The following is a 13,825-nucleotide window of genomic DNA, read 5'->3' as shown; positions in this document are numbered from 1 at the left end:
TCAGAGTAGTTTCTTACAGTTGGCCAGGTAATATAACGTTTCCACTGGTCTGAGCTCACGGTTTCTGCCCGGACCGCCTCTCCCTCCGCCTCCAGTAGCCTAGCACACACACCGAGACAAAGCACCGTCCAACAGCACAGCTGTTTGAAAGAAACATGGCATCCGCAGGAAATCTCTGCTCGGTGCTGCTGGTTGTATGTCTACTGGGGCTTCATCACTCCTCAGGTTTCTGGATCGTCAACGTCGTCTTCCCGCCAAACGCCAAATCCAGAATACCAAGCAACAGCACTCCACCACTCATTATCGGTAAGCGTAGTTGTGTTATAGTTCATGTAACGTTTCGTAGAATTTTGGATGTCAGACTATTTTTTTTGCATATTTAGAATTCAAAATCTGTCTTTAAGGTCTTAATAATGATTTACTTACCTTGAGGCCCTGTGTCAATACCTTTAGTTCTGTAGGCTACTTAGCCTACTGCATTTTATATAACGTAATACCTAAATAACTTTGTTTTTAATCAAATTACGACACAGTCAAGATTGCACAGCTAGTGGGCGAAAGGAGGGGTTAATATCGGCCAAGTAGTTTATTTTTCTTCTTTTTCTATTGATGTCTAGGCTATCAGGGAGGTCTACACTGCAATCTGTACATTTGACCCTGTGTTTTAAGGTTTGTGTTTGTGTTAGAGCCACAACAGTGATTGAAATAGTCACTATCCCACTGATATTTTTCTGGGTCTTCCTACTTTTTATTTGTAACGTTGAGGTTTTAATGAAATATTATTCTGTGCATTCTGTGCAGCATATAGTCTTTGTTATAGGCCACCGCTTAAAAAGGCACAAGACAGCAAATTTGGTTTTAAATGTAGCTTCACAATTACTCAAAGAGTGACACCTCACAGCTTTGGTCTGATAATCTGGGGGCGGGACCTATACAACTTTGACACATGATGCTAAACTGCTGACTGTAGTGTAGATAACAGCAGGCTACATGTGTATACTGTTCCTTGGACTTTTTGTCCTTCTCTCTTCATGCGGCCAGGGACCAGTTTGAAAAAGATAGACTTTGACTAGTTTGGCTTAGATCAAACTTCAGATATGTCTAAATGCATCTGTTGCACAAAGCTGTAGGACTAGCGAGGTCTAATTAGCTATACATTCTGGGTAAATAAAGACTTCTTTTCAAACCCAAAAAAACGTGGCTGAAGCAACTGTGTCTAACCGCTCAGCTCCATTCACTCCCTTCACACACAGCTGAAAATGTTACAACATTTTATTTATTTTTAAATGGTTGGAGTGTTGCGGCTGGGTTGGATCAGTGGGTAGAGCAGGCGCACATGTACTGAGAGGTTTATGCCTCCACGCAGAGGTCCAGGGTTTGAATCCAACCTGTGGCGATTTCCTGCGTGTCTTCCCCCTCTCTCTCCCCCTTTCTCACCTAGCTGTCCTGTCAAAAATTAAAGGTAGAAAAAGTTAAAAAAACAAAAAAAAAGATGGCCAGAGTGTAACTGTGACTGTAATTAAGACAGCACAAAGATTTTACACTTAATTGTACAAGTGTGTGACGTGCAAAGTAATATACGGCAAAATGTGTTTAAATTACAAAAAAAAAAAACATGTCACCCAATAGCATTTAGTCTGTGACGTCTAAAGGCAAAAATTATGTATTATAGTCCCTTGATTGTGATATATTACGGTAAAAACACATGCTCCATCTGCACATCCTTCTTCATCTTCTACACATATTTTAGGTGTTATAAAAGGTTTTTGGGCAAACTTGGTGTCTACTTAGTGAAAGATTCAACTGATTTGTTATTTAACACCGTAAGTTTTGTGTCCACTGCCATTATTAGGAATCAGATTTGGGTGTTAATTTTAAGATTACACCGCAGGGCATTTTCTCTTCCCACCGCTTATGACTCTTTGTTTGCAGTCAAAAGGTCATTGTCCAAACCAGGATCCACGCAATCTACTGCAGGGGAGCTCCAAGTTGAGGGTTTCCACATTTTGAAAAATATCTGACGAAACAGATAAAACCTGCTGTTTTGTCCCAATAAACATTTTACTATGCACTTTACTTGTTTTTAGATCCACTATAATGTGACACATTGTGCAAGATATTTTGAAAAACTATTTTCAATACAAAAAAAAAGATTGTGGTGTCATTGTGAATATTTGCCAAAATCCTCATATTCAGTTATGAAATGAAGGAGTGTTAACGCAGGGACCAAATTTAAGATTGTACATACTTACATTGTACAGCGCGTTACATATATTATTATATATTTATATTTTATACCAACCTTTTCAACTGGTGACCCCTTAAAATAAGAAAAGAGTGATTTTCCCCTCTAAACTTTTCAGATTGTTTCATTTCAATACTTAGTAGAGGCCCGAAGAGGAACACATCTCCAATATTAAAAAAAAACAAAAAAAACACACATTTTAGAAAAAAGTCCAAACATTTTTTTGTATTCTTGTAGCAGAACAATGTCTTTTACTTCCTCCTATTCCATGTGACACCTCAGAGTCATCTTGTGACCAATGGAGGGGTTGTGACTCCCAGGTTGGGAACTTCTGACCTACAGTATTCTTTCAGTGTTTACCTAGCAATGTGACTCACTCATGTGATGTGTATGTGTGTGTTTTTGTGTGTGTGTCCAGTGCCAGGGAACTTGGGGAACCGTCTGGAAGCTAAGATAGACAAGCCAACACTGGTCCACTGGATGTGCTACAAGAAAACTGAACATTGGTTCCCTCTGTGGATTGACCTCAACATGTTCATGCCTATAGGTGTAGACTGCTGGATTGACAACATTAGGTAAAACTGACCCTTAATGCCTATCCTTTTCTGTATTATGCATCACTTTCGAGCATCATAATGACAACGTTGTCCCTATACCTCTGCTGCCCTAAATCGTCCTGTCACTATCAAACATTCTCTCATGTGACTATCTTTTTCAGATATTATTATAGTCACATTAAAGAATGTCTTTGGCCAGCTACACTGACAGGAATGTCCATGTCCATTTTTCATGCCCCAGACTTGTTTACAATAGGACGACTCGGCGATCATCCAACTCCCCAGGGGTGCAGGTGCGGGTGCCGGGATTTGGGCAGACATATCCCATTGAGTTTCTTGACCAAAACAAACTGGCTGGTGAGAAAAAAAAAAGCGTCTGTACTGGTAGTTTGGGATTTGTGGATTCTGTCATCTTGTCCATGCATTTCTGTTTTGGAATAATACAGAAAGGTCAAACGATTTCATAAAAAAGCCATGTTAGATATCCTACATGCACTTTACAGCTCAGCTGCTTTGTACCAAGTAATGTTGATTTAGACATCTGGTATTGACTGAGTCTGCTGCTTGTTTTTGCAGGTTATTTTCACACTATGGTGCAACATTTGGTCAACATGGGCTACACCCGAAATGAGACGGTCCGAGGAGCACCGTACGATTGGAGATTAGCTCCTAGTAAGTAGCAAAACTGCACATGCACCCTCACATACACACTCACACTGCACTCTAAAAGAGCTCTTTGTACAGTAGATCGAGCCTGTGTTGGCTTGGAAATTGTAGAAAAAGTACACCAGAAGGAAAAAAGTAGCTTGCAGACCAACTCAGCTTGTCCGTTTTTGAGTAATAATGTCCTGTGTAGTTGGCATTTGGGCTCCCTTTCCCTATGATGGTATTAGTGGGTAAAACAACAGAGTAAACTAAAAACATTAGATGAGAAAACAAAAAATAAATGTGACTCATAAAGGCCCCTTTTATACAAAAACTGATTTAAAGCTCTACTGATCCATTTTGTTTATATTAAAGATGCATCAGTTTCTTTTGCCATTTAGGCAGTGGAACAAACTTTACTTTAAACACAACATTGACATACTGTATTATCACTGTATAAAGTTATTATGGCACCATGTTATCAAACAGTTGCTAATTTACACATCCAGCAAACAGCAGCATTAGCATTCATTTGTAGTTGTGTTTCTGGCCTCCTAATAAATTTAAGTCTAAAATTCACTCTCTTTTGGCCTCCACTAGTCTATAAACCGACCTGCTTGCCACTGTCTGCCCGAAATCCCCGTCTACTATCCTGCTGGGTGATTTTAACATTCATGTGGATTCCAGTAGTTGTTCTCTTGCTACTGATTTTCTATCACTGCTGGACTACTTCAATTTTACACAACACATACATGGCCGCACACATGACAAAGGGCATACCCTGGACCTGGTGTGCTGTGCTGGCATAACCCCCTCCCACTTGCAGTACACTGACCTGGCTGTCTCTGACCACTATGCCATCCTATTCTTGGTCCCTGTGCCTCTCCCAAAGCAGTGCAACCATCACGTTCAGGAACATCAAATGGGTGTGTACTTCCACGCTATCTGACTCCGTAGCATGGCCTCATCACCATCCTCATCCTACTTGACCTTTCTGCAGCTTTTGATACAGTTTCCCATACCATCCTTCTCCACCGCCTCTCTGAGTTCATCAGCCTCAGTGGCACAGCACTGTCCTGGTTCCGGTCCTACCTCACTGACCGGAAATAATTCATCACCCTAAATGGCTCAGACTCTGATCCAGCACCTGCCAACCATGGTGAGCCCCAGGGCTCTGTGCTTGGTCCTCTGCTGTTCACCATCTACATGCTACCCCTAGGTCATATTATCCGTAAACATGGACTCAACTTCCACTGCTATGCTGATGACAATCAACTTTATATCAGCACAAACCCCACCTCCCAGCTCCCACCCACAGAACTTGTCAACTGCCTGCAGGAACTCAAATCATGGATGACCGCAAACCTACTCAAACTCAACAGTAGTAAGACTTGCACCACTGCTCAAGAAAATTGGAGACCTGGCCCTGGTTGTGGATGGCTGCTCCATTTCCCCATCTCCTGAGGTGCGCAACCTGGGCGTCATCCTGGACTCCACTCTCTCCTTCCGGTCCCACATCAAAAAAATCACCAAGTCCGGCTTCTACCACTAACCACTAAGTAACTGAGACACTTCATCACCTCCCATCTGGACTACTGCAATGGTGTCCTGTCTGGACTGCCCACCAAGGCCCTTAGCAGACTCCAGTATGTCCAGAACTCTGCTGCCAGGGTTCTAACCCACACAAAGCCCTGGCAGCATATCACTCCCATCCTCCAACAGCTCCACTGGTTGCCAGTCAAGTCACGCATCGCCTACAAGATCCTCTTGCTCACCTACAAATCTCTCTATGGACTCTCACCACAATACCTCACAGATCTCCTCCACCCCTACACTCAGTCACGTTCCCTGTGGTCCTCTGACAAGGACCTGCTGGATACCCCCCGCACCAGGTTGCAGACTTTTGGGGACAGGGCTTTCTCTGCCAATGCTCCCACACTCTGGAACAGTCTACCACTCCACGTCAGCTCTGCCCCATCCCTTCCCATGTTCAAAAAGCACCTCTGCAGTCCTTTGACCCCTAACCCGCCTCCCCCCCCCTATTTGTTAAGCGACCTTGGGTACCTTGAAAGGCGCTATATATAATTTTAATTAAATAAAAAGTTATTATTATTATTATTATTATTATTATTATTATTATATCCTTGACGTTCCACTTCCGGAATTGCTCCGGTGCTGCAGGAAATTCTGCCGATGTCTGTTACCTTTCACTTTCTTTGTGTTGGAATTTTAAACTCAGATGGATTTATGAGGACTATGGTTAACTGCTCCTCAGATCTCTGCAGGGTAAATCCAGACAGCTAGCTAGACTATCTGTCCAATCTGAGTTTTCTCTCGTACGACTAAAACAACTTTTGCACCACCCATGACGATTGTGGTTGGTTTAAAGAAATGCCAATAAACCAAAGCACATTTTTCTCCCATCCCGGAATGCTATGTGGACTAGCCAGACCCTCCTCCGCAGCGCTGTGAAAGATGGTCTGGCAAAGCAAGACTAGGCCTCCACTAACTCCTGAGGAAAATGTATGACTCTCTTTAGCATCTAAATGCTCCACTATGTTCCCATGCTAGCTATTGTCTGTCTGTCTTTTGGTGCTGGAAAAGTAATGAACAGTGCAAACAGTGAAACAGCTGCCTATTGCGACTTAAAATAAGGTAGATGAGAGCAGTGAGACAGAGCTAAAACAGTAAAGCTGTGGGCTGTAAAACCAAAGAGTAATGTGAGAGCTCTCACATTACAACTGGTGATCTGATGCATTAGTAATATAAAAATATTGATTAGTGCAGCTTTAGCAGGAATCGAAACGACTATACCTACAATACCACAGAGAATTATCAACCAGACTCGAGTTTTGGTTTCTTAGCCTCTTTTAGCTCATTGTTTTGTTTTCATGGCAGACCGACAAAGTGACTAGCTGGTGAAGAAAGTCAAACATCTAGTGAATATAATGCTGCATTTCCACTGCATGGCACTGCACGGCTTGACTCGACTCAACTCACTTTTGGTAGCAGGTGCTTTTCTCTATTTCGTTTTCCACTGCGGATAGTACCCCTGTAATGGAGGCGGATTCTTAGCTGATCGCGAAATGGCTTGGTTGCCGATGAAAGGATCCAGCGAGTGTCTTTTAAAGACAATGTCACGGCAGTTTCACTCGCAGTAGCTAGGGCGATCAGCTAAGAACCCGCCTACATTGACGGGGTACTATCCGCAGTGGAAAACAAAACAGAGAAAAGCACCTGGTACCAAAAGTGAGTTGAGTCAAGTCTAGTCATGATGGAACTAAGACATTAGACTTACATTCAGGTGGCCAGAAACACCACTCCAAATACTGACAAATGTTGCTTTTGTCTGCTAGATGCGTAAATAGGCAACTGCCTGCTAGCATGTTAGCCATACAGTTACAAATGTATAAGGTGTTAATATGTGTACTGATGATGATGACGATGATGATGAGTGATAGTGATAGGGATAGTGATAGTGAGGATAATGATTGTACAAACCCCAATTCCAATGAAGTTGGGACGTTAAATAAAAAAACGTAAATAAAAACAGAATACAATGATTTGCAAATCCTTTCCAACCTGTATTCAGTTGAATACACTACAAAGAGAAGATATTTAATGTTCAAATGATAAACGTTTTTATTCACTCATTTTGAATTTGATGCCTGCAACATGTTCCAAAAAGCTGGGACAGGGGCATGTTTGCCTCTGTGTTACATACACAACTTTCCTTTTAACAACACTCAATAAGCATTTGGGAACTGAGGACAAGTATTGTTGAAGCTTTGTAGGTGGAATTCTTTCCCATTCTTCTACTCTCTACTACTTCTCTACTTCAGTTGCAGTCCAACTGTCCGGGGTCTCCGTTGTGATATTTTGCGCTTCATAATGCGACACACATTTTCAGTGGGAAACAGGTCTGGACTGCAGGCAGATCAGTCTAGTACCCGCATTCTTTTACTATGAAGCCACACTGTTGTAACACATGCAGAATGTGGCCTAAATTCTTTGCAATTGTACGTTGTTCTTAAACTGTTGGACTATTGCCTCATGCAGCTGTTCACCAGGTGTTTTTTGAGCATTCCTAAACTTTCCCAGTCTTTTGTTGCCCCTGTCCCAGCTTTTTTGAAACATGTTGCGGGCATCAAATTCAAAATAAGTGAATATTTGCAACAAAAAAAAACAATAAAGTATATCAGTTGTAACATTCAATTCAATTAAATATAGATTTAAAAGGATTTGCAAATAATTGTATTTTATTCACGTTTTACACAACGTCCCAAGTTTGTTGGAATTGGGGTTTGTACGTTACGCACTTATCAATGTTCCTGCTCCCACAGATGAGAATGCAGAGTATTTCACAGAGCTGCAGGACCTGGTTGAGAAGATGTATGACCAGCACCAGCAGCCTGTATACCTGCTGGGACACAGCATGGGCTGCCACTATGTCCTCTACTTTCTCAACCACCAACCTCAGGCCTGGAAGGACAAGTACATCAGGGGCTTCATTTCCCTGGCAGCTCCATGGGGGGGTGCTGTTAAACCACTTAGAGTCCTGGCATCAGGTAATGGCAAAGTACTTACAGTAGAATACAGTACAAGAAGAGGCTACTAAATGGATCTGCACCTGGCACGGTCTATACAACAAAAACGTTTTCCTATACATCTTTTATATTTTGTTATCTTTTTTACTAATGAGGATCAAAGACTTCACAGGGACAGAGTTAACGTTCAAACAACCACTTGATTTGATTTGAATCAAGCATGACCCGGCAAACCTGTACATTCTTTTTGAAAATATGTTTATTGCAGATCAACTATGGGTACAGACTGCACTGGTTCATACAAGCAACTTTATTTTTTCCATTTTCTTATTCATACACTAGCAACAATACAGCAGCAACCAAGAACATACAATTGTAATTATTGGGCAGATTCTAAATACATCAATGGTGAGGCACAGTAGCAAATAGCAAGCCTTATATTAAGAGACTAAAGAGCAAACCAGGAGTCAAAAGAATTCCTTTGAAACTACCACTATTACAGTATTAATATATGTGACCCCTCATCCCACACCTTCTTCCCTCAGCCCCGATAAATGTTTCAAAACTGGTCCCCATGCCCTATCAAACACACTCCTCCTCCCTCCTTCGTGAATCTAAGCTTTTCTAATCCTGTACATTCTTGCTTTAGGTGAAAATGACGGCATCCCGATGATTTCCAACATCAAGATCCGCGAGGAGCAGAGGATGACAACAACTAATCCCTGGATGCTACCATCTGATTTAGCCTGGCCAAAGGACCACGTGTTCATCTCCACACCAACCTTTAATTACACCAACCAGGACTACCAGCGCCTCTTCACAGACATCAATTTTGAAGATGGCTGGTAACTAACAGCTTTAACGTTATTCCACAGCCTTCCCATTACCCACCTCAATTTTAGATGCACTATATTCCCGATTATTTAAGTGACTAAAATGCTTTTGACATTTTAATGATTTGCAGAACAGTGACTATCTAAGACATTGCGCAATGCATCATACTGTACTCTGAAAACCACACCCAAGCGGCGTTATGCTAAGGGCTGAAATGCTAACAAAATGCCTAGAAACCACACACACACACACACACACACACACACACACACACACACACACACACACACACACAAACATTAGATTAAAGCATTTCAATGGATTATTTTAGCAACATTATCTACCAGAGAGGAAAAGTAAGCTGTTAGTAAGCTAATGTTAGCTATGTGTTAGCAAGCTAAGGCACTTTCAAACATAATACTGCACATTCCGCTATAAAACAAGTTAAACACTGTCAAAATGCTTTAGCTTAACTTGCAGAACTATAGTTAACCTAAAACTGACAAATGTAATGACAAATGATTTACGTATTGTTAGGCATAGCCTACCGAATGTCATGATCTCATTCTTCCTGCTGATGCCTCACGTCTTATTGTTTGTATCCACTTTTGTCTTTCTAAAAGCTCATTATTTTTTCTGGTTTAGCAGCTTATAAATGTTTATGTGTTATAAAAAGTTATGGGTTATTTACCCTGTTGTTAGTGCATCCCACCACACAGCAGCTTTTAGGCATTTTTCTGTTGTTTACTAGCGGTAATAACTGACAAGGAGGCACCTTTATGCAACACAAAGTCAAAGGAAAACTATAAATAGTTTTCCCCTCAGGTGAGGGCAGGACTTTAATGCACTCTGCCTATATAGCAGTGCCAATGTATGATCAGTTTTACCACTTAGGACCATAGACAGTAGAATAAATGGACCAACAGATCCCGTTGCTCTGGACGGAGACCAGTGAAGGATATTAGAAGCACTTTTCCGGTGATGGCTGAGCGTTACTGCGCAGCCTCCAACTGAGCTTGAAGACATAGATGTGACATGAGCAACCTGTCTGAAAGTTGTAAGTCTTCTGGTAGCTGTGCCAAGAGAAATCTCAATCATTCCGAATCTTGCAGAGACGGAGAGCGTAGGTATATGTAAGGAGATAACATAGGCACAGGCTTATTATTGCTAAAATGCTAGTTAACATTAGTAATTAAACTTAAACAGCTAATGTAAGTCAAAACTGCCTGCGAGCTTCTCCTGTACTATACGGTAATTCCTCTACTATGCGACAGTAAGTCACGTGGTTATGACACAATCGCCTATTTTTCCAAAAACGTCTGCTACAGAGCCATAACGTGAGATACAAGGTAATGGAGCCTTTCATACATTGTCGTGTTTCTTTAGAAATAAACAATGGACAAATAAAGTCTTTAAACGCTTCAGATGTAAAGTCATTCGCTGTCAAAGTGACGTCAAAATAAATGGCAGTCAATGGTATGCTAACGGCAGGTGATGGCTTGTTAGCATCAAAATGGCACCATAGGAGGTATGCGTTGTGGAGAGAGACTTACCCCCTTGCTTAGGACCAGGCCCTCAGGAAGTGCACTCAGCCTTGCAGCCAATTTTGTCCAGTGGCCACTAGCGGTGTTGCAACGAAAAATCCCCCTGCTGAAGGATTTTCTCAATAGGGCACCATTGTAAAAGAGACGACTGTAAAACTTAGTAAGGGGCCATCCACACAGAGACGCTCGACCTCTAGCCTTCGACCTCGTATCCCGCGACGACGTCTCATAACAACGACAATGGCAGACTACATGCTTGTGTTCTTACTGGAGAAGATATTGAGCCTAATAGGGTTACTAGGGCAAAATATACTGTCTGTTTGTATATAGCGTGCAAGCTTTATGTGCATGCTCCGCCTGTTCTTCTCCGTTTTTTTTTGTGAATTTCTGTAGCAGAAACAGTACCACCTATAGGCCTGGAATATGATGTAGTAATATGCGTGTTGAATCATTTACAAATGGATGCGTTTGGACGCATATATTCCTGAAACGATGCCAGGGAAGACAGGGGAAAAAATGATTGTTTTGGTACGTGTGGACGTGGCCTAAAAGTCTAAAAAAAATCTTCTGGGGGTGTGGAATTAGAAAGAAATGAGCTTACCAGATATCTCCTCATCTCTACAAGGCTACATTAGCTGCTACTAGCATAGCACACCTAAATCTGTGCAGTCGAATGAATCGAGTTGAGTTGCAGCCGCCAAGTTTTGACAGGGGAGAAGAATGCATGGAATATCGATATGTAGACCTATGTATGCTTTTCAAACTGTCCCTGGTGGTGCAGCAATGTTATAGCAATGCTAAAGCGGCGGAGTACTTTTTTAAGGTTGCTATAAAGTTCCACAGAGCTGAAGGGAGCTGCAGAGTCAGGTGATAATTCTCTGAGGGTTCATCACAATGACCCCTTTCACAAGTAGTCATGTGATCCATTATTAATATAAAAAATATTGATCATAACTCAGTGCTCAAATTATCTTTTTGTCTTTAAGGGGGTCTCTCTTTATCTCATAAAAAAAAGTTGGCACACCCTGCACATAGCCTAACAAGGCTATACAATTAAATAGCCTAGGCGAGAGTGGCGCTTTTGTGCAGTATGCGTATGGTAGGCCTAGGCTATTATCTTGACACACGCACACAACAGACAGATTTTTTTTTACAGAAATGGAGTCCTTTTAATTAATTTCAACATATTATTGATTGTAATAGTCCATATTTCTTTTCAATTTTGCAATACAAAGAAATAGACTAAACGATTTAGTCTGAGTGTCAGACTAAAACGTAACTCATTTGATTTGTCTCAGATATCCTCAGTGTCAAACACAATAATGCATGTAGTCTTTAACTTATACACAGGGAAAATGCACTAACTGGCAGAAATGAATAAAGCCATTGCACAGCCAAACTATGTTCTAGTCTTATAATGTACTACTACTCGTCTCGTGTGTTGAACCGTGGAAATAAATAGACGAACAATTTTGGAATTTGCACTGAGATGTTGTCGGGAAGCCTATTCACTGTTCACTGTCTATTCACTGTCACTATTCCGCCATCAGAGGTTGCATTGTATTGCTGACAGGTGTTTCAAAATATCTGGGAACTTTTCCGGAGTTCTGAATGGCAGAGGATAGCTACAGATTTATTTATTTAAGATGTATTGGTGGTATTTACCTCAAAAGCACATTAAGCTAAAAGCAAGGTGACTTCTTCGGACTTGCGAGTGCTGTCAAATCGATAGTAGCCATAGACTGTTAATATTAATCGTAGCCTATTCGGTTTGATCACATAGCCTAGTGGTGTGGTGGTGAAGTGCAGTCATGCTGCGTTCATGAGCGTAGGGTAGGCTCAGGTCTACGTCCCGTAGTAGCCTATATTTTATATTTTAATTGAACGTCTTTAATGGTAAGAGACCGCAGAGGGATGGATAATGAGTGTTGTATAAGATTAAATTACAATGCCACATATGGCAGACACCTTCAGATGTGAGAGACCCCCTCAGATTTTTGACTTTGTTGCTTTCATGGGAGCCAGTCCTCACTCTATGGGAGCTTGGCTCCCTCTGGCTCCCACGTAATTCGAGCACTGTCATAACTGCTTTAAAGTTTTGTGTCCATGTACCACTCCATTTCACAACCCCACTTTCCTTCTTGTTGGTTGCAGGCACATGTGGGAAGACACCAAGAACCTTACTGGCGATCTCCAGCCACCTGGTGTTGAGGTGTGGTGTATGTATGGCGTGGGGCTTCCAACTCCGGTGACATACATTTACGACGAGGAGTTTCCCAACGTGGACCCAGTGGACTTTGTTTACGCCGATGGGGACGACACAGTGGATAGCTTTAGCATGAGTCTTTGCAAACGTTGGGTGGGGCAGCAGGAGAAGCCAGTCCATGTTACAGAGTTCCGAGGGCTGGCCCACCTAAACATAGTGTTTCATGAAAAGGTGCTCAACCAAATCCAACATATCCTGGAGGGGAACTCGGATATGCCCAAAGAGGTTGACGTCCGATCTGTAGTTTAATAGAAGACATTATTGAAGAGTTTAAAAAACTAAAACACATGGAATGCTGGATTTTTTTCTTCTTCACATAGTTGACTTTTGAGTCTTTACAGCTGTCAATCAAAAAACACATTTCACATAGGTCCAACATATATTAGCACCCCCTCTTAGCCCACGGAATGGTTCTAAACAGATCTGGAATAGCAATCAATCTTACCTTGACCCCCAAGCCCATAACCATGACCCCTTATCTAAATTAAAGTGTGATGACTTGCAGTATAGATTTGACCCTGATCTGTTTATTTTTTATTTCCAATGCGTTTAGTTTGTTGTGTCTTCCTTATATTTGGTGGTGATCATGAGGAGACTTGATACACATAATTATCACATTAATTACAAACATAGTAATGTTTTTTTTTTATTATTATTTTCTTACCATGGTTCAGTTATTGTTGTAGTATGTGTAGTTTTCTCACAGTCTATTCAGGCAACTTCAAATCCTGTTACATCTTTACAAAAAAATGTTTTCATGGATGATGAATTAATTATCACAAAGTGCACATACACACAAACTGCCATTGTGTCATATTCTATGGGTAGATAGTGTGACTGTAATGAATAGCTCATAGGGACCTGCCAGTAACCTATTTTTTTCATTGTCTATGATGTCACTGTAATATTTCTATTAGGATTTATATATTTTTTAGATATCATTTGTTTTGAAAAATGATTATAAGATCACTTTTCTCCTCAGGCTCATGTACAAGCATATTAAACTAGTGATGTGAATGTATACTGTTCTGTAAACATGCCAAATGTATTTTAATGTTTACAATTTTAAAAGCATTTAATTTCACAAATGTCACGCGTGTCAAATGATTACCGGTAGTTTCGATCCTATTCAGTGCAAATGTCAAACTGTCTATCTCTCTTTGCGTCCGTTTGACTACATCTGCGGT

General features: G+C 41.2%; 1 protein-coding gene across 2 annotated transcripts; it reads left to right on the top strand.

The window, feature by feature from the left end:
* lcat (lecithin-cholesterol acyltransferase) lies at positions 1-13,726 on the top strand. 2 transcript variants are annotated; one of them, XM_078257747.1, is made up of 7 exons: positions 1-306; positions 2,664-2,820; positions 3,059-3,159; positions 3,379-3,474; positions 7,791-8,015; positions 8,644-8,839; positions 12,527-13,726. In XM_078257747.1, the coding sequence occupies exons 1-7, from the start codon at positions 156-158 to the stop codon at positions 12,885-12,887; spliced, it is 1,287 nt and encodes a 428-aa protein (XP_078113873.1). In that variant the 5' UTR covers positions 1-155; the 3' UTR covers positions 12,888-13,726. The 2 variants fall into 2 exon arrangements, with proteins under 2 accessions (XP_078113873.1, XP_078113872.1); XM_078257746.1 differs by having other exon boundaries at positions 4-306; positions 3,044-3,159.
* Positions 13,727-13,825: the final 99 nt, after the last annotated feature.

Source organism: Sander vitreus, chromosome 8 (genome assembly GCF_031162955.1).
Source record: "Sander vitreus isolate 19-12246 chromosome 8, sanVit1, whole genome shotgun sequence".
NCBI classification, from domain to species: Eukaryota; Metazoa; Chordata; class Actinopteri; order Perciformes; family Percidae; genus Sander; species Sander vitreus.
Note: the sequence above shows the minus strand (reverse complement) of the source record. Positions and strands in the feature narration are given on the sequence as shown.